This window comes from Pinus tabuliformis, chromosome 6, assembly GCF_031772625.1.
Source record: "Pinus tabuliformis cultivar Carrire ecotype Pingquan chromosome 6, CPIR1, whole genome shotgun sequence".
Lineage (NCBI taxonomy): Eukaryota > Viridiplantae > Streptophyta > Pinopsida > Pinales > Pinaceae > Pinus > Pinus tabuliformis.
The window spans coordinates 919,006,363-919,026,836 of NC_142292.1; the positions used below are offsets into that span (position 1 = coordinate 919,006,363).

Sequence of the window (20,474 nt, forward strand, 5' to 3'; positions counted from 1 at the left end):
AGATAAGATGATCATCAGGCGAGAAGACGAAGGAACACTAGATTACAATAGAAGATCAAAGATCAGGACCGCATAAAGACTCCATCTAATTCACGACCCTTTGGAGGGTGGATATGAAGAACAAAGGATATATCTCATGAATATGAATCATTTCACATCTCTTGTTGAAGATAAAGGATTAGCAAGAATGGCTCAACATTGCCATGTCATCAGGATGTCCTTCTTAGCAGTGTTATGCCATGTCATTTCATGAGTCATCATATGCCACATCAGTCTTGTGGATTATGTAATTTCTTATTAAAAAATGTATTATAAAGTGGAAGTCCAAAGGACATGTACAAAATATGAAGAGTCATGTAAAGTTGAAAAGTCATAGGAAGTTAAACAGTCATGACACTACAACAAAACCAGCGATTTGCGCCAGATTTAGCGCCAGATTTTAGTGCATTTTTTTTGTAATTGTGATGAGAAACCTGGCGCTAAATCTGGCTCTATTGTACAATTTTTAAAGCGTCCTTTTTTGCACCTGATTTTGCATCCCTTTTCACGCTAGATTTTGCATCATTTTTTACACCAAACTATGCATCATTTTTTGCGTCAAATTTTGAACCAAGATTTGCATCTTATTTTATGACAGGTTTTGCTTCTAGTTTTGTGTCATTTTTTGCATCTATTTTTCATTCTCTTTTGCTTCCTATTTTGTGTCATTCTTTGCTTCCATTTTTGCACCATTATTTGCATCAAGTTTACACTGTATTTTGAATCCAATTTAACGTCTTTTTATGCATCCATTTTGTGTCAGTTTTTGCATCTAGTCGTACGCCAGGTTTTGTATCTAGTCTTACACTAGTTTTTGCTTCTATTTTTGCACCAGCTTTGGTGCCTATCTTTGCACCATGTGTTGAATTTGATTTAGCACCAAATTTTGCATCCATTTTTGTGCCCATTTTTGCATCTTTTTTGGGACCATTTTTTACATCCACATTTACGTTTGATTTGTCTCCATTTTTCCCATCTCATTTTGCACCATATTTTGCGTCATTTGTTTCATCCAATTTTGCATCATTTTTAACACCATCTCTTGCATCTAATGTTACATCATTTTGAGCATCGAAATTTGCATTTATATTTGCATCTTATGTTGAGTCATGTGTTGTGTCCACCTTTGCATCTTATTTTGTGTCTAATGGTACATTCAATTTAGAGCCATTTTTTACGTCTACTTTTGTATTTGTTTTTGCACCAAGTTTTGCATCCAATTTTAAGCTATTTTATGCCCCTTTTTGCACCATTTTTTTGTGTCTACTTGTGTGCAATGTTGCACCATTATTTACACCGACTTTTTCATCCAATTTTGCATTTTTTTGGTGTCTAGTTTTACATCGTTTTCACCATCCAAATTTGCATCTTTTTTTGCCTCATTTTGTGTCCACATTTGCATATAATTTTGTGTCTGAGTTCGAGCCTAAATTTGCATGTGATTACGAATCATTTTTTACATCCAATATGGCATCCTTGGTTTCACCTTTTTTCAGCCCCATTTTGCATCTTGTTTTATGTCTTTTCTTACATCTTTTTTTTTTCCTTTTTTGCACCCAAGTTTGCATCCCAAATTTACACCATTATTTGCATCATCATTTGGCATATTAATTTGTAACGTTTTTTGTTTCTTTTTAACGCTCAACTTTGCATCTTATTTTACATCTAGTTGTTGTCTTTTTTTGCATCTAATTTGGTGCCCATTTATGTGTCCTTGTTTTTGCCCAATTTGATATCCTTTTGTATGCCATGTTTTGTTCCCTTCTTTGTGTCAACTATTGCACAATTTTTCACTTCTAATTTAAAACACTTTGTATGTCAATTGTTTGCATTTTGTATTAATTCCTAGTTTAACATCCAATTTTACTTTCAATTTTGCATCCATGGTTACATCCGCATTTGACTTCTTATATAGAGTATATTTTTCTTTACATATATGACCCCCTTTATAGATTCATAGTGAAATATATGATAGTTTCTAAATATCATTAAAGAAGATATCACAATTCAAAATCATTTGTAAAGAAATTTAAGAGAAATTGACAACATCCATCCAAAAAAATAACAATGTGTCATTAACAATTTTCAAAACATGTATAAAATAGCAACATAATACTAATAAAATCAGTATTATTTTTAATCAAAATATTTCATGAATATCGTTACGATAAATTAACAACATACATAAATCAAACTCATCGTATGATTACAAAATCAAAATGTCTCATTGATATAGGGTAAATTCACAACACCCATCTAAACATAACAATGTCATTCTACACAATAATTTCTTCATAAAAAACAATGCATGTGCATGCCTAGCTACCACCACCAAGATCATCCTCATGATCATCTTGACCATCCTCATTACTCTGATCCACATCATCACCAACACCGCAACTATCATCATCATCTCCTCCTTCACCACCATCATCCTCATCCTCATCCTCATCATCTCCTGATATATGTTGAACATAATTTGGATCATCGTCTTGGCAATCATTACCTATAGCATTCTGACAAAAAAAATCAATATTACATGTTAGTATTAATTACATAACACAACGCATGTTTTTGTTATACAATGTTAACCATAAAATTAGGTAAGATATAATATCTAATAGTACTAAAAAATAAAATGAAAATATGGTTTAAAAGTATATTGGAAATCCAACTAAGATTACATACCATAGAGTCCATCCAAACAACAAATTCAACCCATCTCTTTTGCTGCAGCACCTCCTTTTCCAAATGATTTGGAGGTCTTCAGGGTAAAAATATATATCCCATGGTTTATATTTGGCCTTAAAAAACAGTAGAAAAAAAAAATTGAGAACACAGGAGCAAGATGAAAAAGGAATTGCATGTCTAAACATTTTGAAGTCTCAAAAAGCATTCATCAGCATAGAGAAGACTACAACACTACTCTTCACTTCCAAGTTTTCAACTAATGGATTTAACTGACCAGCAATGTTTTTTGCATGAACCATGCTCAAATGCTCAAGATGAGGTAATGAATGGATGTTATGCGCCTATCTGTGAATTGCAACCACAGGCATACATGTAAGTGCAAATTTGTAAATCTCATACCCAGATTTACCCATCATCAAGCACACAACTTTTGCGGGATCCATTTGACATATCTTATGTTTAAGAAGGAATAACATCCTTGAAGAGAATCATGGCTTTTCTTAGGGAAGGATCTTTGCATCCAGAATCTAGATTAACTCTGAACATTTCAATCAAACTAAGGTAAATGAAAGGCAACAATCCATCGGTCAAACCTCACAGGTTAAAAGCACCCGCTGAGTTTCACACAAATGAGAAAGCCTAAGGGAAAAGATTTGAGACATGCATGCTACATGATTTCATGTAGGATAAGTACCTAAGCTTAAGGCAAAAGATTTGAGACATGCAAATGTATGAAGTACAAGATTCAGATAAAGAGAAAGAAGCTCCTTCATGCCATATTCTCACTGACAGTGAATCTCAGATTAGGTACTTATCAAGCATGAAATCATGTTGCATGCCAAGCATGAAATCATGAAGCACACACCATGATAAGATTATCTGACTCCAACTACTGCATCAAGATGAAAAATTCAGCACTCTAGACAGTCACATAAGAATAAAAAAACATTGAAAAAGATATGAATGCATATTAGCCACTATAGAGGACCAAAACATAAACTTACGCCATAGACAGTGTGGCTGAACCTTTCCCTGCTTTTGCTTCAACAACTTCAGTTCCTCCATCCTGTGTGCGCTTTGTCAAGGCTTTAATGTCCTCCTCAGACAATACAGAGTTTGGCTTTGGTGTTGCCTAAAAAAAATTATCAAAACAAAAAAGTGTATGTTCCCTTTTTAACTGTATTGAAGGGTAGGTAATTATGATCTCATTTTATCTTTGATAAATTAATCTTCTAATATCCAAGAGTAAAGAACAAACTCAAGATGAGGATCCAACAAAGTCATATACATGTGAAAAAAGTGGAAGAATTGTAACACCCACATGTCCACCTACAACAGGAACATCAACTTCTGCAGACAGCATAGGATGACATCAACAACAAACATAAAACTGAGAATTGTATCTATTGTTAAAAAAAGCATGATGTGGGTAAGATCCTGCAGCATATCATGTATTGGGTCTAGCCAAGATGGTTGTGTGCAAAGACTGTTATCCTTCCCACCCGGGTTCAATTCCCTCAAGTGACATCTTGAGCTGACTATATTTCTGATGGCCTTGAGCCCTATGATACCATCCTTGAAATGAGGAGAAGTGCCTGGCATGTTTGCCCAGGATGCATATTTCATGATTAAATTATAAAAAATAAAAATATTTTACAGAATACTAAATATTTGAGAGTAGCTAAGCATAACAAGCCAGAATTTTAAATACCTTCAACAGGAACTCCTGCTTTTGAAGCATAGAACGTCTTTGCGCGGACAACATCAAGAGTAGTAACACCAAAGAGTTTCTTTTCATTATAGGTCCCTGCCTTCTTAAAAACCTCAGCAGCTATTGGTACAGTAGAATTTACAGGATTGCTGATCATATTTACAATTGCCTGCCATGGATATCAAGTCCTCAGCAATGCCATAAAAACCAATTCTAGATGATTTCTTGAATCCAAATATACCATTCCTGATAGAAGGAAAACACTATCCAGTACACTCTCCCCCCTCTCCATATCTCTATCTATATAATATGTAACAATATACTATACATACTGTACACACACACCAGTACATGAACAAAACAAATAATTGTGAAACATACTTCTTTATCTATTAACTTGCCACACTAATGGTAGTACATACTGATTGTATGTACTATATAATGTTATAGAGGATACCTCGTGATCAAGTGGATTTGTGCACGGTTAAATAGAAGACCAAGGATATTTTTTATATTGATATTCATATGCCAATTTTCTCAAAAGTCCAAAAGCTAAGTTACTAACTACAAGAGGAGAAACAAGAATAACAGGGCTTTAACAGTGGCTGCAAACTTGCATTGGACTACACAGCTAATTACTCTTAAGTTCATTTCAATTAGTATTTCCTTCTTATGGGCAAAAGTTAGCTGCAATTTGTCTAAATAAAGAGTCAATAATGAGTCAATCACCTATTCGTTTGACTCAAAGAAGTCTTCAAGCTTCGTTAACCTCTCCAGTAGAATTGATTATATACAAGAACAGTATGTAAATCTAGATCAACAACTTGCTTAAAGATTCTTGCAAATATGTATTTGTATATATTGCCATCTCTATAGATCTCAAACATACAAAGCCTTCGACAAAGCAACTTACAATGAACGTCATGCTTATTCCTATGAAATAGTCAATAAGAAAATCGCATGAAACAAAAACTTCAAAGAAGATCATAAATCATGACAACTTACCTCTGGGCAGTATTTTGCAATTGCAGAGCAAAGAGATTTAACAATCCCTGCATTGATGTTGAAGAGATCATCACGGGTCATGCCAGGTTTTCGAGGCACACCAGCAGGAATGATCACAACATCTGCATTCTCCAATGCCGTGCCAAGTTGTTCCTCTCCCATATATCCTGCAACCTGCACCCAGGTCACACTGCTATGAATTACTGACAAGGTCGTGACACAAGCATGATAAAATCAATATGGCAGTACCAAATTAAATGATAAATATGTAGACCAAAAAATAAGAAAAGAAATTATTATCGCAAAGTTCCAAAAGAAGTAAAACTTGTTATCCTTGTTCCATGACCCAAGCAATGGTATGTCCTCCTCATAGTGAACAAGAATAGGATTATTTGTATTCTATAGTAAAATCCACCTTTTGGCTTTTACCGAGGAGATAGAGCACCAAAAGCAATGATTATGCTCGTAGGAGATTGAAGACCTATACCAACCCACGTTTCAATCAGGGTATAATCTTGTCCAATCTAGGTATACGACATTTCAATCAGGGTATAGTCTTATCCAATCCAGGTATAAAAGTGATGTTGTGATAAATAATTAGCATTTCACAAGCCACTTTAGGGAGTTTATTCAACCTTAGTTTAATTTACGCTGCGAAGACTATTTTGATTTAATCTACTCATGGATAAAGAGGCAAATCTAAACGACCCCAAAAAGGTTGGATATAGAGGCAAATCCAATATGCAGAGGGTCATCAATTCAATCCTCACAAAATAACAAATTGACAATGCAATGAGACTATTCTAACTTCTAAGTAGTCATTAGGCCAAGTATGACTTAGATCCATCAAATCAAAAAGTCCTATTAAGCAGAGGCATATGATCCAGCCGTGGATTCTGCTAAAAATATAGATGCACTTTTCATCAAAAAAATATGAACTACCTCGTCCATTGGGCTGTGGTTTAGTGGCAAGTTGTAGGGTGCTTGTCATGAGGATGACCCAGGTTCAAAACCCAGGAGGCATATTCCCATGATAATGCGGCTGCCCATGTCATTCCAAAATATGAAGTCGGGTTAACGTGATAAACACCAGTTCAATGATAATGCAGAGGTGTTGTTAATGATGACCCCTGTGCTATTGAGGTTTGCACAAATGAGCCCATCTGCAAGTCATGCGTGACTTTGATGAATAGATGCAATTAAGGTGTTTCACCCACGCCAGTCAAAAGGCCTTGACCAAACAAAAACAATAATAGTGAGCCCAACCTCAATTTCAACCTTCTCCTATCAATAGCAAATACTACTACTGCTAATAATAATAATAAGCACAGCCCAAATTTCAATCTAGCCATAAATGTCAGGCAGATTATTGTCAAGTAGTTAAATCATAGCACTTTCAGTGCCCTCTTAGAAGTATGTTGCGGCATTATCTCACCATCGGAGTTAACTACCATATTGAGATTCAACAGACAAGATCAGGTGCAAATCCTGCATGAAATTGGTGGAATAGAGATTCTATGTTTGTATCATCTACAATAAGGGCAAAACCCACTATGTTAACAGAAAGACATTTGCCAACAAGAAAACAATCAAAAATAATAATAATGTAGCCCTCAATATCTGCCTCTTTTGAAATGGCCCAAAGAATGTCAGGTATAGTCAAATCCAATATTCACGGTGTACAATACAATCGTTTTAGAATGACAATGCGATGGGCGTTGCTTCAATGGATTGTGGGCCAAATGTCACCTAGATCCATAAAATTAAAAACCCTAATCGAGTAGGTGCACATGATGCAGCCATGGATTTCCACGAAATAAATATCTAGGTGCTTTTTTTCATCAATCAAAATATGCACAAACACATTTACAAACTGACCATGAAAGTGAATTGAGTTGACCATTAACGTGAATTGGGTTGTGTTTAAGAAATTAAATCATTGCGCTTTCAGGGCTCAAACCCACGTTCAAAAGCCCCGAAAGGCATATTTCCTGCAAAAATGTGGCCAAAAGAATAAATTCCACATTCGAAGAATCCCAGAGACCTTGACAGGTTATAGCAGTGGAGTCTAAGCCTGGTATAAGGCCTGGTTCCTTTAAAAAAATAGGCGCTTACCAAAACAAATAAATTATCTGACCATGGACAATATCAGAAACGTAAAATCAAAGAACTAATAACAGGTAAAACACTAACGAAAAGTAGATCCTACCAAGTGGGTCGTCGTACGATCGATCCCAATGGAGATCCCTTGAAACTAAGATCAAAACATCTCTATCGTTCACAGAGAGAACAGATCCAGCATACAGAGAACGAAAAAAACGCGGTAGGAAAAATATATATCCCATGGTTTATATTTGGCCTTAAAAAACAGTAGAAAAAAAAAATTTTGAGAACACAGGAGCAAGATGAAAAAGGAATTGCATGTCTAAACATTTTGAAGTCTCAAAAAGCATTCATCAACATAGAGAAGACTACAACACTACTCTTCACTTCCATGTTTTCAACTAATGGATTTAACTGACCAGCAATGTTTTTTGCATGAACCATGCTCAAATGCTCAAGATGAGGTAATGAATGGATGCTATGCGCCTATCTGTGAATTGCAACCACAGGCATACATGTAAGTGCAAATTTGTAAATCTCATACCCAGATTTACCCATCATCAAGCACACAACTTTTGCGGGATCCATTTGACATATCTTATGTTTAAGAAGGAATAACATCCTTGAAGAGACTCATGGCTTTTCTTAGGGAAGGATCTTTGCATGCAGAATCTAGATTAACTCTGAACATTTCAATCAAACTAAGGTAAATGAAAGGCAACAATCCATCGGTCAAACCTCACAGGTTAAAAGCACCCGCTGAGTTTCACACAAATGAGAAAGCCTAAGGGAAAAGATTTGAGACATGCATGCTACATGATTTCATGTAGGATAAGTACCTAAGCTTAAGGCAAAAGATTTGAGACATGCAAATGTATGAAGTACAAGATTCAGATAAAGAGAAAGAAGCTCCTTCATGCCATATTCTCACTGACAGTGAATCTCAGATTAGGTACTTATCAAGCATGAAATCATGTTGCATGCCAAGCATGAAATCATGAAGCACACACCATGATAAGATTATCTGACTCCAACTACTGCATCAAGATGAAAAATTCAGCACTCTAGACAGTCACATAAGAATAAAAAAACATTCAAAAGATATGAATGCATATTAGCCACTATAGAGGACCAAAACATAAACTTACGCCATAGACAGTGTGGCTGAACCTTTCCCTGCTTTTGCTTCAACAACTTCAGTTCCTCCATCCTGTGTGCGCTTTGTCAAGGCTTTAATGTCCTCCTCAGACAATACAGAGTTTGGCTTTGGTGTTGCCTAAAAAAAATTATCAAAACAAAAAAGTGTTAGTTCCCTTTTTAACTGTATTGAAGGGTAGGTAATTATGATCTCATTTTATCTTTGATAAATTAATCTTCTAATATCCAAGAGTAAAGAACAAACTCAAGATGAGGATCCAACAAAGTCATATACATGTGAAAAAAGTGGAAGAATTGTAACACCCGCATGTCCACCTACAACAGGAACATCAACTTCTGCAGACATCATAGGATGACATCAACAACAAACATAAAACTGAGAATTGTATCTAATGTTAATAAAAGCATGATGTTGGTAAGATCCTGCAGCATATCATGTATTGGGTCTAGCCCAGATGGTTGTGTGAAAAGACTGTTATCCTTCCCACCCGGGTTCAATTCCCTCAAGTGACATCTTGAGCTGACTATATTTCTGATGGCCTTGAGCCCTATGATACCATCCTTGAAATGAGGAGAAGTGCCTGGCATGTTTGCCCAGGATGCATATTTCATGATTAAATTATAAAAAGTAAAAATATTTTACAGAATACTAAATATTTGAGAGTAGCTAAGCATAACAAGCCAGAATTTTAAACACCTTCAACAGGAACTCCTGCTTTTGAAGCATAGAACGTCTTTGCGCGGACAACATCAAGAGTAGTAACACCAAAGAGTTTCTTTTCATTATAGGTCCCTGCCTTCTTAAAAACCTCAGCAGCTATTGGTACAGTAGAATTTACAGGATTGCTGATCATATTTACAATTGCCTGCCATGGATATCAAGTCCTCAGCAATGCCATAAAAACCAATTCTAGATGATTTCTTGAATCCAAATATACCATTCCTGATAGAAGGAAAACATTATCCAGTACACTCTCCCCCCTCTCCATATCTCTATCTATATAATATGTAACAATATACTATACATACTTTACACACACACCAGTACATGAACAAAACAAATAATTGTGAAACATACTTCTTTATCTATTAACTTGCCACACTAATGGTAGTACATACTGATTGTATGTAATATATAATGTTATAGAGGATACCTCGTGATCAAGTGGATTTGTGCACAGTTAAATAGAAGACCAAGGATATTTTTTATATTGATATTCATATGCCAATTTTCTCAAAAGTCCAAAAGCTAAGTTACTAACTACAAGAGGAGAAACAAGAATAACAGGGCTTTAACAGTGGCTGCAAACTTGCATTGGACTACACAGCTAATTACTCTTAAGTTCATTTCAATTAGTATTTCCTTCTTATGGGCAAAAGTTAGCTGCAATTTGTCTAAATAAAGAGTCAATAATGAGTCAATCACCTATTCGTTTGACTCAAAGAAGTCTTCAAGCTTCGTTAACCTCTCCAGTAGAATTGATTATATACAAGAACAGTATGTAAATCTAGATCAACAACTTGCTTAAAGATTCTTGCAAATATGTATTTGTATATATTGCCATCTCTATAGATCTCAAACATACAAAGCCTTCGACAAAGCAACTTACAATGAACGTCATGCTTATTCCTATGAAATAGTCAATAAGAAAATCGCATGAAAACAAAAACTTCAAAGAAGATCATAAATCATGACAACTTACCTCTGGGCAGTATTTTGCAATTGCAGAGCAAAGAGATTTAACAATCCCTGCATTGATGTTGAAGAGATCATCACGGGTCATGCCAGGTTTTCGAGGCACACCAGCAGGAATGATCACAACATCTGCATTCTCCAATGCCGTGCCAAGTTGTTCCTCTCCCATATATCCTGCAACCTGCACCCAGGTCACACTGCTGTGAATTACTGACAAGGTCGTGACACAAGCATGATAAAATCAATATGGCAGTACCAAATTAAATGATAAATATGTAGACCAAAAAATAAGAAAAGAAATTATTATCGCAAAGTTCCAAAAGAAGTAAAACTTGTTATCCTTGTTCCATGACCCAAGCAATGGTATGTCCTCCTCATAGTGAACAAGAATAGGATTATTTGTATTCTATAGTAAAATCCACCTTTTGGCTTTTACCGAGGAGATAGAGCACCAAAAGCAATGATTATGCTCGTAGGAGATTGAAGACCTATACCAACCCACGTTTCAATAAGTCTTTGTTTTGAATACAAAGTGGCAGGAAGATAAAAATGTAAAAACATAAGCTAATTCACAGCAGAAACAAGACACAGGTAGAAAGAACAAATAATTTATGACAGGATCCCTGTTGATGAATCTAGTCAGCCATATGGTGATCAATTAGAGATCAATGCCTTTCATGATTTCATCGTCAAAAGAATGGACATTCTTATAACAAAACATTTTACCATCTCCCTAGCTTTATTCTTTGGCAGCCATGGCTTCCACCTCTACTCTTTGGTTTGTTCAGAATTTCAATTATTTCAGTGCTTATTGTGTGTCATCATGGTACTGTCATCATCTGCTGGCTGTTCTGTACAAGTCGTCACACTAGCAAATTATGAAGAGCCCTCTATCTACACCCTTTCCAACGTATCACATGCCCCAGAGTCCTCCGCTCTTCAATGAGGTTAGCAACTGTACTAGATGGCTTCATGGAAATAAGCTTCCTGCAGGTTTACATAGGACTGTGACAGCATTCTTGACATGACTTAATATGGCAAAGTTCCAACCACCTAATGCAGCGTTTCCAACTATGAGAACATGGAACTGTTAACTTCCCTTTGTGATGTTTCAAGTTTTACACTGTCAGAAAAGTAAATCTAGGCCAAAATTATAACATTTACCAGTCAAAATTTATATGAAATTCAATCTCAAAAGGTAGAGCCTTTTGTTTATTACCGTCCATATTACCTGAAAAAAGATAAACCATATTTGCATGCTGTAACTCTTTGTTCTGTGCAATAATATGTGAAGCAATTCTCCAACAACAAAAAAATCTGGAGGTCAATTTTCTGTCACATTAACAGTAGTGTCTCTATAATCTCTAATGGCAATGAGAGTTTAGCAACAGTAAACAGTATGGGAAGGAATGTCTCTTGGTCTAGATTTGAGGAAAATGATTACCAGCCCATCTGAACGAATACATTGATCAAGCATACACTTACCCTTCTTCAAGGGAGTATACATGCTGCATCACCACACTATTTGAAAGGCTTTAACCTTCTCTATTTGCCAACATTTTTACGATAGTCATACTGATAATCCTGTTAAACCATCACCAACACTGAAATTTGATAACAAGGAAAGAAACTGTTAAAACAGCAAACAGCAGAGAGATCCAGAAATAAAAGGATCCAGTCTTTTGAGAATCAATTTTGGTATGTAATTGTTTCACAGTAGAAGAAAAGACCAATAATCTTAAGGATAATCATATATTGTTCTCTATAGATGGAAACCCAGAATGCATCAAAGTGAGAAAAAATAAAAACATCCTCGTCACCTTTCAAAACTCATTTGGTAGATTGGAATATGTTAATGGATTTGGCTCACAACCGCTGGCCATCATCTCTTCAAAGATTGCATATGCACGATCCACTCTGCCTGCTATGCTAAACGTGCGAATTAGTGCATTGTAGGTAGCAACATTTGGTTCATAACCCCTAGAAAGGAGTTCTGCATATACCTCACCTGCTTCCTCCATCATACCAACCTTTCCAAGGTGACCTATCAAGGAATTGTAAGCAAACAAGTTTGGGATAGAACCACTGTTCTTCATTTCCTCAAAAACTTTAAATGCTTCCTCCAACTTTTCAGCTGTGCCCAGTCCATCAATGATGATATTATACACAATTGTATCAGGCTTCAAGCCACTAGACTTCAGTTCTACAAAGAAATGAAAAGCCTCATCTACCCTATCAACCATACAAAGACTGCCTATGAGAATAGTGTATGATTTTACATCAGGTTTTATGCCCTCTGCTACCATTCTCTCGAAAAGCTGACAAGCTTCATCTACATCCCCTACCTTCCCAAAGGCGTTCATGAGAATATTGTAAACTGCACAATTAGGCCTGCACCCGTTTTCAATCATTTCTTGAAAGAAGTGATTGGCCTCAGAATACTCTTCCTGCCTTACCAAGTCCATCAATAAGAGGACCATAAGTAGATGGGGAGAGAAGATATCCCCTCTTCACCATATGACCATACAAATCTATGGCTTCATCCACTCTACCGGCCATCACAAGACCTGATATGAGGGTGTTGTAGTTTACTGTATTCATCTTGCATCCTCTAGCACGCATCTCATCAAGAAGCTTGAAAGCATCATCCATCTTTCCAGCCTTTCCAAGAGCATCAAAGAAGGCGTTGTAAGTGTAAACATTTGGATTACAACCTGACTTCTTCATCTGTTTGAAAAGATCCCAGGCAATATGCATATGGTCGGCTTTACATAACCAATCAATAAGAGTATTGTAAGCAATAGTGTCAAGAGCAACGCCTCGATCTTTTGATTCTTCAAATACTCTGTGAGCGTCAAACACTCTTCCTGCTTTGCATAGGGATTTGATGAGAGAGCGTACCACATATATGTATTGACTACCACCCTTAGCCAACATTTCTTCATAGGTCAAGATTGCCTCATCCAACCTGCCCACTCTGCCCAGGCCATCAATTAGGGCTGCACAAGCAACATCATCGGGAAGCAGTCCCATCACATCATAGAACTCCTTGAACACTCTCAAAGCATAATCCATTTGCCCAGCTTTTGCAAGCCCTGGCAAAACAGTACCCATAGTTACAAGGTTTGGAGAAAATTTGTTTTTCATATCTTCAAAGAGCTGGCAAGCTTCATCAATTCTATTTGTTTTTATGAAACCATCAATTAGTATGTTGTAAGTTATCTCATCAGGGTAACACCCATTTTCTGTCATCTCTTGCATTATCTTGAAAGCCATATCTACCTCTTTATTCTTACAGAGACCATTCAACATTGAATTGTGTGTAATAACATTTGGTGGGCATCCCTTTTCCCTCATTCGTTGAAATAGCTCTATTGCTTCCTTAACCTTGCCATCTTTGCCAAGCCCATCTACCAGAATATTATATGTTATAACAGTGGGGGGAAGATTCACCTGCTGCATTTTGTGAAACATCTCCCATGCCTCATCTGTTCTGTCTTCCTTGTAAAGAATATCAATCAAAGTATTGTTAGTGACAGTGTCTGGTTCACACCCACTTTCTATCATCTTCAAGGTCATCCCAATAGCTTCATCCACTTTTCCTGCCTTGGCATAGCAGCATATCATGATATTATACGTGATTACATCAGGGGACAGACCTGTCCGTTTCATTTCTTCAAAAAGTTCATTCACTTCTTTAATCCTTCCTACCCTCCCGAGGCTATCTATACAAACATTGAAGGAAACAACATTTGGAGAAATTCCTTTTTTCTTCATCTGCAGAAACACGTCATATGCTTCATCAGCCTCACCATTCTTTCCATGATAATCGATGAATAAGCTGTAGGTTAAAGATGTTGGATCACACCCTTTATTGTGCATAACCTGAAAAAACTTCTGTGCATCCTCCAACCTGTTATTCTTAAGAAGACCTCCAATCAACGAATTGTAAGTATACAGATTGGGAGAACTCCCTCTCTCCACCATTTCATCCAACACTGCAAGTGCCTCATCAGTATTTCCACCTGTGCATAGGGCGTTGATAATAGTAGTAAAGGTAACTACAGTTGGAGCACATCCATCAGCTATCATCTCCTTCCAAAGCTCCCATGCAGCATCGACAAGGCCACAATCCCCATATTTATCTATCAAAGTATTGTATGTGATAGAATCAGGACTACATTTGTTGCTTCTCATCTCTTTCAGTAATGCTGTCGCCTCATCCAATCTACCTGCATTACAGAGAGCATCCATTAATGTGGTGAACAACACAACATCCGGTTTGCAGCCCTCCTCCTTCATTTGTCTCCACAGGCCCCATGCTTCATCGACCTTGCCAGCTCTCCCGTGTATCTTTATGCAGAGTGTGAAGGTGTACACATTGGGTCTCAAGCCAAATTTTCGCATTTCAGCCAGAAGTCCCATCACTTGTCCTGTATCTCCCATTTCTCCGCAGGCACCCATTAGTACAGAATAACATTTTAGGCTTGGCAACAATCCTTCCGAAATCATCTTCCTGTACACCACCACGGCTTCTTTCCGAAATCCTGATTTGATTAGTAATCCTATAAGACCATTGTAAGCAAAGTCACTAAGCATAAGCCCAGATTTCTTCATCTTTTCCAGGGCTGAAGGAATTTGCTCCAAACCACCTGCTATTCCGAGGTTGCGGAGAATTATTAAATAGGTCTGGGAATTAAGCCTACAGCGTTGCTTTTGCATCAAATCTAAAACGCGTGCCATCTCCTTCACCATGCGGGCTCTTCCGAGGATTTCTAGCATGGTATTGTAGGAATATGTGGTATTGTAGGAACCTTGGCTATAATTGAAGCCCTCCTAATTTCTCCAATAGCAATTTTATGTTCTGCTAAAGCGATTTTGCCTAATTCCACATAAGAAATTTCACAGCCCCCATGCCCATCTTGAATCTTAGCATATATAGCTTGTCCTGTATTCTCTGAATAGGTGCAGATATTATTGTAGTTTATGAAGCTTAAATTTCCTTTTTAATTCAAGAACAAGTATGACCCTTCAGCGCACTACATCACCCATTAATCTGATAAAATATTCAAAACCTTCCTCTCTGTTTCTGCCACAGTATCTCCTCATTTGTCTTCAATAAAATTCATGAAGTTTTGGCATGAAGTAGAGACACTCTCATGCAGGGGTGATGTCTCCTTTGCAGCAGGGTAGTAGTCCACTGGTGTCACAAAAGGAACCAAATGGTGATAAATGTTTCTTTTATAATTTCTTAATTAAATATGAAAGGGGCGACATAAATCAGTTATAATTTTTTTTAATTGATGGTGACACCAACGTAAATGGTCTTTGCCCACTGGTTTAAAGGGCCTTGGAGAAGTCAAAGATACAGAGGTTGAGATACATGACTCAAGCAGAGCTCAGGTAGCAGTGATTGCAAACTTGACCAAACTTTTATGTAAATACTAAATACAAACAAATGTTGTTTATATTATAACATTGGGAGGCTCCATATTTCTATCCTACAAAAATTTCCTCCAACAGCATGTAATATGAAACAGGTTTGGTTCAATTTCTAATATACCCAGTCTCATTATTCTCTGCCCTACCTTAATAGCATGCGGTTATGCCTCCCGGCCATTATACAGTCCAGCTAGACGGGAATGTTAATTACCTGTGGTCTTTTTACATCCTGGGTTAAGGTCAGAAAGCCAGATTCTGGAGCAAATCTGAAAACTGCAAATTAAACACTATGCATACAAAGTTCCAAGGAAGAAATTATGCACTGCTTGGGAGTGAAGCTTCTGGTGCGCCAAATCTGAAAACTGCAAATTAAACACTATGCATACGAAGTTCCAAGGGAGAAATTATGCACTGCCTGGGAGTGAAGCTTCGTGCGCCACGTGTCTTCAACAGAGGTGGGAGATATTGGCGCTGTGCTCAGCTGTTTGATGTTGGAAAGGTATCCTTCCTCTAATTCACCTGGACCATTTGAACTGCCAACACACAAATGTCTGATTTCCTCAAGCTCAGTAACAACTTGCTCCATGTGTGGTCTGTCATCTCTTTCTGACGCCAGGCATCTGAACGCTAATTCGGAAACGGCACATACCATGGCCTTCGCCTCATGGTTCTTTTCGATATTGAGCTGCGGATCCACAAGCTCATGCAAAGCCCCTTCTTGAATCTTAGCTATTGCCATGGTAGCAAGGTTGATTTCCCTGGTCTTCCGATTGGTGTCCACTGCTAATCTGGCAGAAATGATCTCCACCAAAACGACCCCGAAGCTGTACATATCGGATTTCTCTGTCAGCTGATAGCACTGATAATACACTGGATCAAGGTAGCCTGGTGTGCCCTGTGGAGAAGTGGTGACATGTGAGGCATCTACAGGCACAAGTCTGCAAAGCCCAAAATCAGCCACTTTGGCAATAAAATTTTCTCCCAAGAGAATGTTTGAGGATTTCACATCTCTGTGCAATATAGGCGGATGAACACTGTGAAGAAAAGCCAAGGCCTGCGCAGTTTGAACAGCAATATTAAAGCGAGTATTCCATGGTAATCCCTTGGGGTCTTTGCGATCGCCATGAAGATGATCAGCTAGGGTTCTGTTTGGGGAAAATTCGTATACGAGCAGCAGCTGTGGGCTGTGTGCAGGGGTGCAGCCATAAAGCCGGACAATGTGTGGATGATTCAAAGTCGAAAAAATCTTAACCTCATTGATGAACTGATCGAACTGATCGACCCTCTTGGAGTTATCATGAGAAAGTCTCTTTACCGCCACAGTTCTTCCGTCGCTAAGCTTACCCAGATAGACCGACCCGAGCCCTCCAACACCAATTTCGTTCTCCTCGTGGAAGCAATTTGTTGACTGGCGAAGTGCTTCGTAAGAGAATATTGGCAAATCGCCTGTCTCGCGCCCAAGCACACACGCTTCCATGTCCTTTCTCTCATATTTGCAGAAATTCCTAGAACTTTTTCTTTTTTTCAGACAATACCCTAATAACAGTACCGCTATTGCTACCAAAGCAATTCCTCCAGTGGAGCAACCTGTGGTGACACGAGCAGATAGATATGAATGTGATCCTGTGTCCAACGCCGAATAAAATAATGAAAAGAAAGATACAAATTCAGTACTAAATCACCGTGGAGATACCGAATACTAGGAAGAATTATATTTACCTATTACAATGGCGGGCCTGTTTTTATGACCTGCAACGCGGTCATAACAACTATTATGAGTAAAAGCAAAATCGATAGTTTTTGCAAAGAGGGGAAATACTTGACAATATAGGGAAACACATACACATATGTCCATGGGTTCAAGAGTGCAGAATGGAGGGAACATTTAAAACATTTTTATAGATTGTGATAATTTAAGCATTGGGTCTCGTAATCGAATTGGGAGAAGGGGTTCAGGAAAAGTAGCAATGCTATGGGTGGGCATATCTCTGTATGCGAGGTGCCATCGGGACAATAGCAAATAAACGTTTTAGTTGGTTCTGAAATGTTATAACCACATCTCCCGCCACTGTTCATACAAGCGCCACAGCTTCGGTTTCCCTTCGTGAGCAGTAATTTTGCTTGTATACCATTTTTATGGTCCCAAAGCTTTCTTTTAACGGTGTTGTTCTATTCACTGATCCACTAGAGAAATGATTACCATGAAATCAGGTAGGAGTTTTTTGTTCGTGAAGAACGGAGGCGGGAGATGGAATCACTAGAGAAGGTCTCATCTCTTATTCATTTCCCTTGAATTTACAGTCCATGCTTAGTGAGGGTTATTTGCTTTGCTGTAGCTTACATCTTGTTTTATTCTTTTCAAGAGGAAAATTTTCGGATTTCAAATTTGGAGAGACAAACTCTATTGGTTTCGGATTTCAAATTTGGAGAGACAAACTCTATTGGTTTTCTGTCTCCATCACCGATGGATCCACTGGCTGAGTAGTACCTAACAAGGTTTTCTTCAGGCTTATCACCTGCTTAGCTTTGTTTTTATTGTCTCTACGAATTTGCAAAATCTCTGCTTTTGTGATGGAGCACAACCAATACTTACTTACATAAACTCTTATGGTAGCCAATAAATCATTCAATGATACTTTGCAGTGAATCAAAAGGTAGCTTTTCTTTGAATGCCTTACCAATTGGAGATTTTGCCGAAAGCAATAGAAGACCTGGGACTTTTCTTGGCAACTAATTAAACGCAGCAGGCAATTTTGTTGGTGATACAGAAGTCGTGGATGATGAAAGAATCACATCATGTTGTGATGGGAAAGGACATGTTGCACAGGAAAGCAGACATCACAGCTGGATGGAAGTCGGATTCAAACACATTTAAAAGAATCAAAATACTTAGGGGGGGGGGGGGGTGTACGCATGGGAGCTAAAGGCTATATGCAAGAAGAAATAGGCATAAATCAAATCGTTATACTGGACACTCCTCAATAAAGGATAATGTTAAAGTCATTATTAGTGATAGATCTCTAAATTTTCCCACTGGTTTAAAAGGCCTTGGAGAATTCAAAGATACAGAGGTTGAGATACATGCAGACAAAAATTGTAATATTTCATCAACCAATATTTCAAAGTCCACGCCCTTCAATAAGAATGGAATGCGAGAAGCACTTATGCATGAAAACCATTTGGGAACTGATTTAGGTGGGCTACAGAGGCAGGACACTCATAGGGATGCTACCATGTATCCACAATGAAGGAAATCATATTGGCATTAAGGTTGATATAAGTTTTGACAATATCCAAAGCCATCAGCATCCTAAAGAGGTCAATGTGGCTCAAGACGCAGTTCCAAGAAATGCTGCAGCATCGATGGTGGTTAGTGAAGAGACATATCAAACTTCATGCCAAGAAAATGATAAAGTGGGTATAGATAAATTTGTCCAGAATGCTATTGTATTGGAACCAAGTCTGAATAGGAGGTATGATGGTTGATTGAAGATGAGGAGAATGTACATGTTGAACAGGAAAATAGTCAACATCGTTCATCCACAACTGCAGTTGATGTTGGCAAACTGAACATATCAGGAACTAATTCATCTCATACACATGAGAAACCTGACTTTAATGAATGTGCCTGTAAGAAACATTCAATGTCTGAGAGGTTACTAGAAAGTACAAGTTTGGACAATACAAAGGAAACATCTTCATCACATTATAAGGATTTGCATACGAGGAGCAGAGCCAATTCTATGTATGAAGATAAACTTTTAGGGGTCACTGCTGTTAAGATAAAGACTGAAGAAGGATTACCCGCTAGCACCGAAGATCACAAATATTCAGGATGTAAAAGGAATGAAAATTCCTCTTTTGTACTAGAAAAGGAGGTTGAGAGTCAAGCGGGTGGCATATCTAGTTTCCAAAAAATGTCTATGCTTCCACAATCAAAAGTTACCATCTTATCTGGTATTATGAGTAGTAAATAGTAAATACCCAGGAGTTGCTCTTCCTTTGGAAATGGAGAAGAATTCAAACTTATCGGCTGCAGCAAAAAGAGCACATGAAGATATCATTTTGGAAGAGGCCAAATTGATCAAAGTATTATAGAGGTTTATGGTTAAATGCTTTCAAAAATTTTAATAGATATTTAATATATTCGTTCTATAGGAGACTACTCTATCTCAGCATTGTTAGCTATGCCGTGAAATATTGTTTTAATGCCAAATTTGCCTGACATGCAGGCTATAGACTGAGAAAGAACACAGAATCTGCTAATTCAAAACCTTTTCTGGAGCCTCCACGAAGGAAATCTCATTGGGATTTTATTCTTGAGGAAACGTCTTGGATGGCTAATGATTTCATGCAGGTTCATGCAATGGCAATGATTTTGTGCTTTCTCTATTGATTTTTTGACTTTGTTTATAGCCAAATGTAAATACCTTCACAGTGTTGTGCAAATAACAACATTATTTATGTTTGTGTTATATTACTTTATATGTCTGCCTTTGTTCTATGCAGGAAAGGCTTTGGAATACCGCTGTAGCTTTTGAATTAAGTCGTTGGTAGCTTAAGGGACAGGTCATGGAAACTTTTTGGACAAAGGACCTGTACTAGAAGCAAAGAAAAAACAGCTGTTGT

The 20,474-nt window shown here is 37.5% G+C and overlaps 2 protein-coding genes across 8 annotated transcripts; both read right to left on the bottom strand.

The window, feature by feature from the left end:
* Positions 1 to 2,212: 2,212 nt before the first annotated feature.
* Positions 2,213 to 17,722, bottom strand: LOC149261940 (LEAF RUST 10 DISEASE-RESISTANCE LOCUS RECEPTOR-LIKE PROTEIN KINASE-like 1.1). Of its 7 annotated transcripts, none has more exons than XM_089423096.1 (11): positions 17,565 to 17,722; positions 16,261 to 17,432; positions 10,411 to 10,584; positions 9,405 to 9,573; positions 8,982 to 9,043; positions 8,698 to 8,825; positions 5,447 to 5,636; positions 4,442 to 4,610; positions 4,019 to 4,080; positions 3,735 to 3,862; positions 2,407 to 2,555 (listed from the first exon to the last, which is right to left on the bottom strand). In XM_089423096.1, the coding sequence occupies exons 1-11, from the start codon at positions 17,698 to 17,700 to the stop codon at positions 2,546 to 2,548; spliced, it is 2,400 nt and encodes a 799-aa protein (XP_089279222.1). In that variant the 5' UTR covers positions 17,701 to 17,722; the 3' UTR covers positions 2,407 to 2,545. The 7 variants fall into 7 exon arrangements, 4 of the variants coding, with proteins under 4 accessions (XP_089279226.1, XP_089279222.1, XP_089279230.1 ...); XR_016258637.1 differs by lacking the exons at positions 2,407 to 2,555; positions 4,019 to 4,080 and adding exons at positions 2,730 to 2,843; positions 3,005 to 3,075; XR_016258636.1 differs by lacking the exon at positions 4,019 to 4,080 and having other exon boundaries at positions 2,417 to 2,555.
* Positions 10,873 to 15,455, bottom strand: LOC149261941 (uncharacterized). Its single transcript, XM_089434137.1, is given in 5 exon segments — positions 10,873 to 10,891; positions 11,889 to 12,007; positions 12,224 to 12,841; positions 12,843 to 15,239; positions 15,447 to 15,455. Coding segments are annotated over 3 exon segments (3,021 nt in total). The 3' UTR covers positions 10,873 to 10,891; positions 11,889 to 12,007; positions 12,224 to 12,226.
* Positions 17,723 to 20,474: the final 2,752 nt, after the last annotated feature.

What these genes read in the sequence shown, in the direction of transcription:
- LOC149261940 (XM_089423096.1), bottom strand. Translation starts at nt 17,700, where the DNA reads ATGGACATATGTGTATGTGTTTCCCTATATTGTCAAGTATTTCCCCTC. An exon ending in CAGGCCCGCCATTGTAATAG is followed by an intron (nt 17,433 to 17,564) that starts GTAAATATAATT and finishes GTGTCACCACAG; the next exon opens with GTTGCTCCACTGGAGGAATT. An exon ending in TTCTTCCACTTTTTTCACAT is followed by an intron (nt 8,826 to 8,981) that starts GTATATGACTTT and finishes AATTTTTTTTAG; the next exon opens with GCAACACCAAAGCCAAACTC.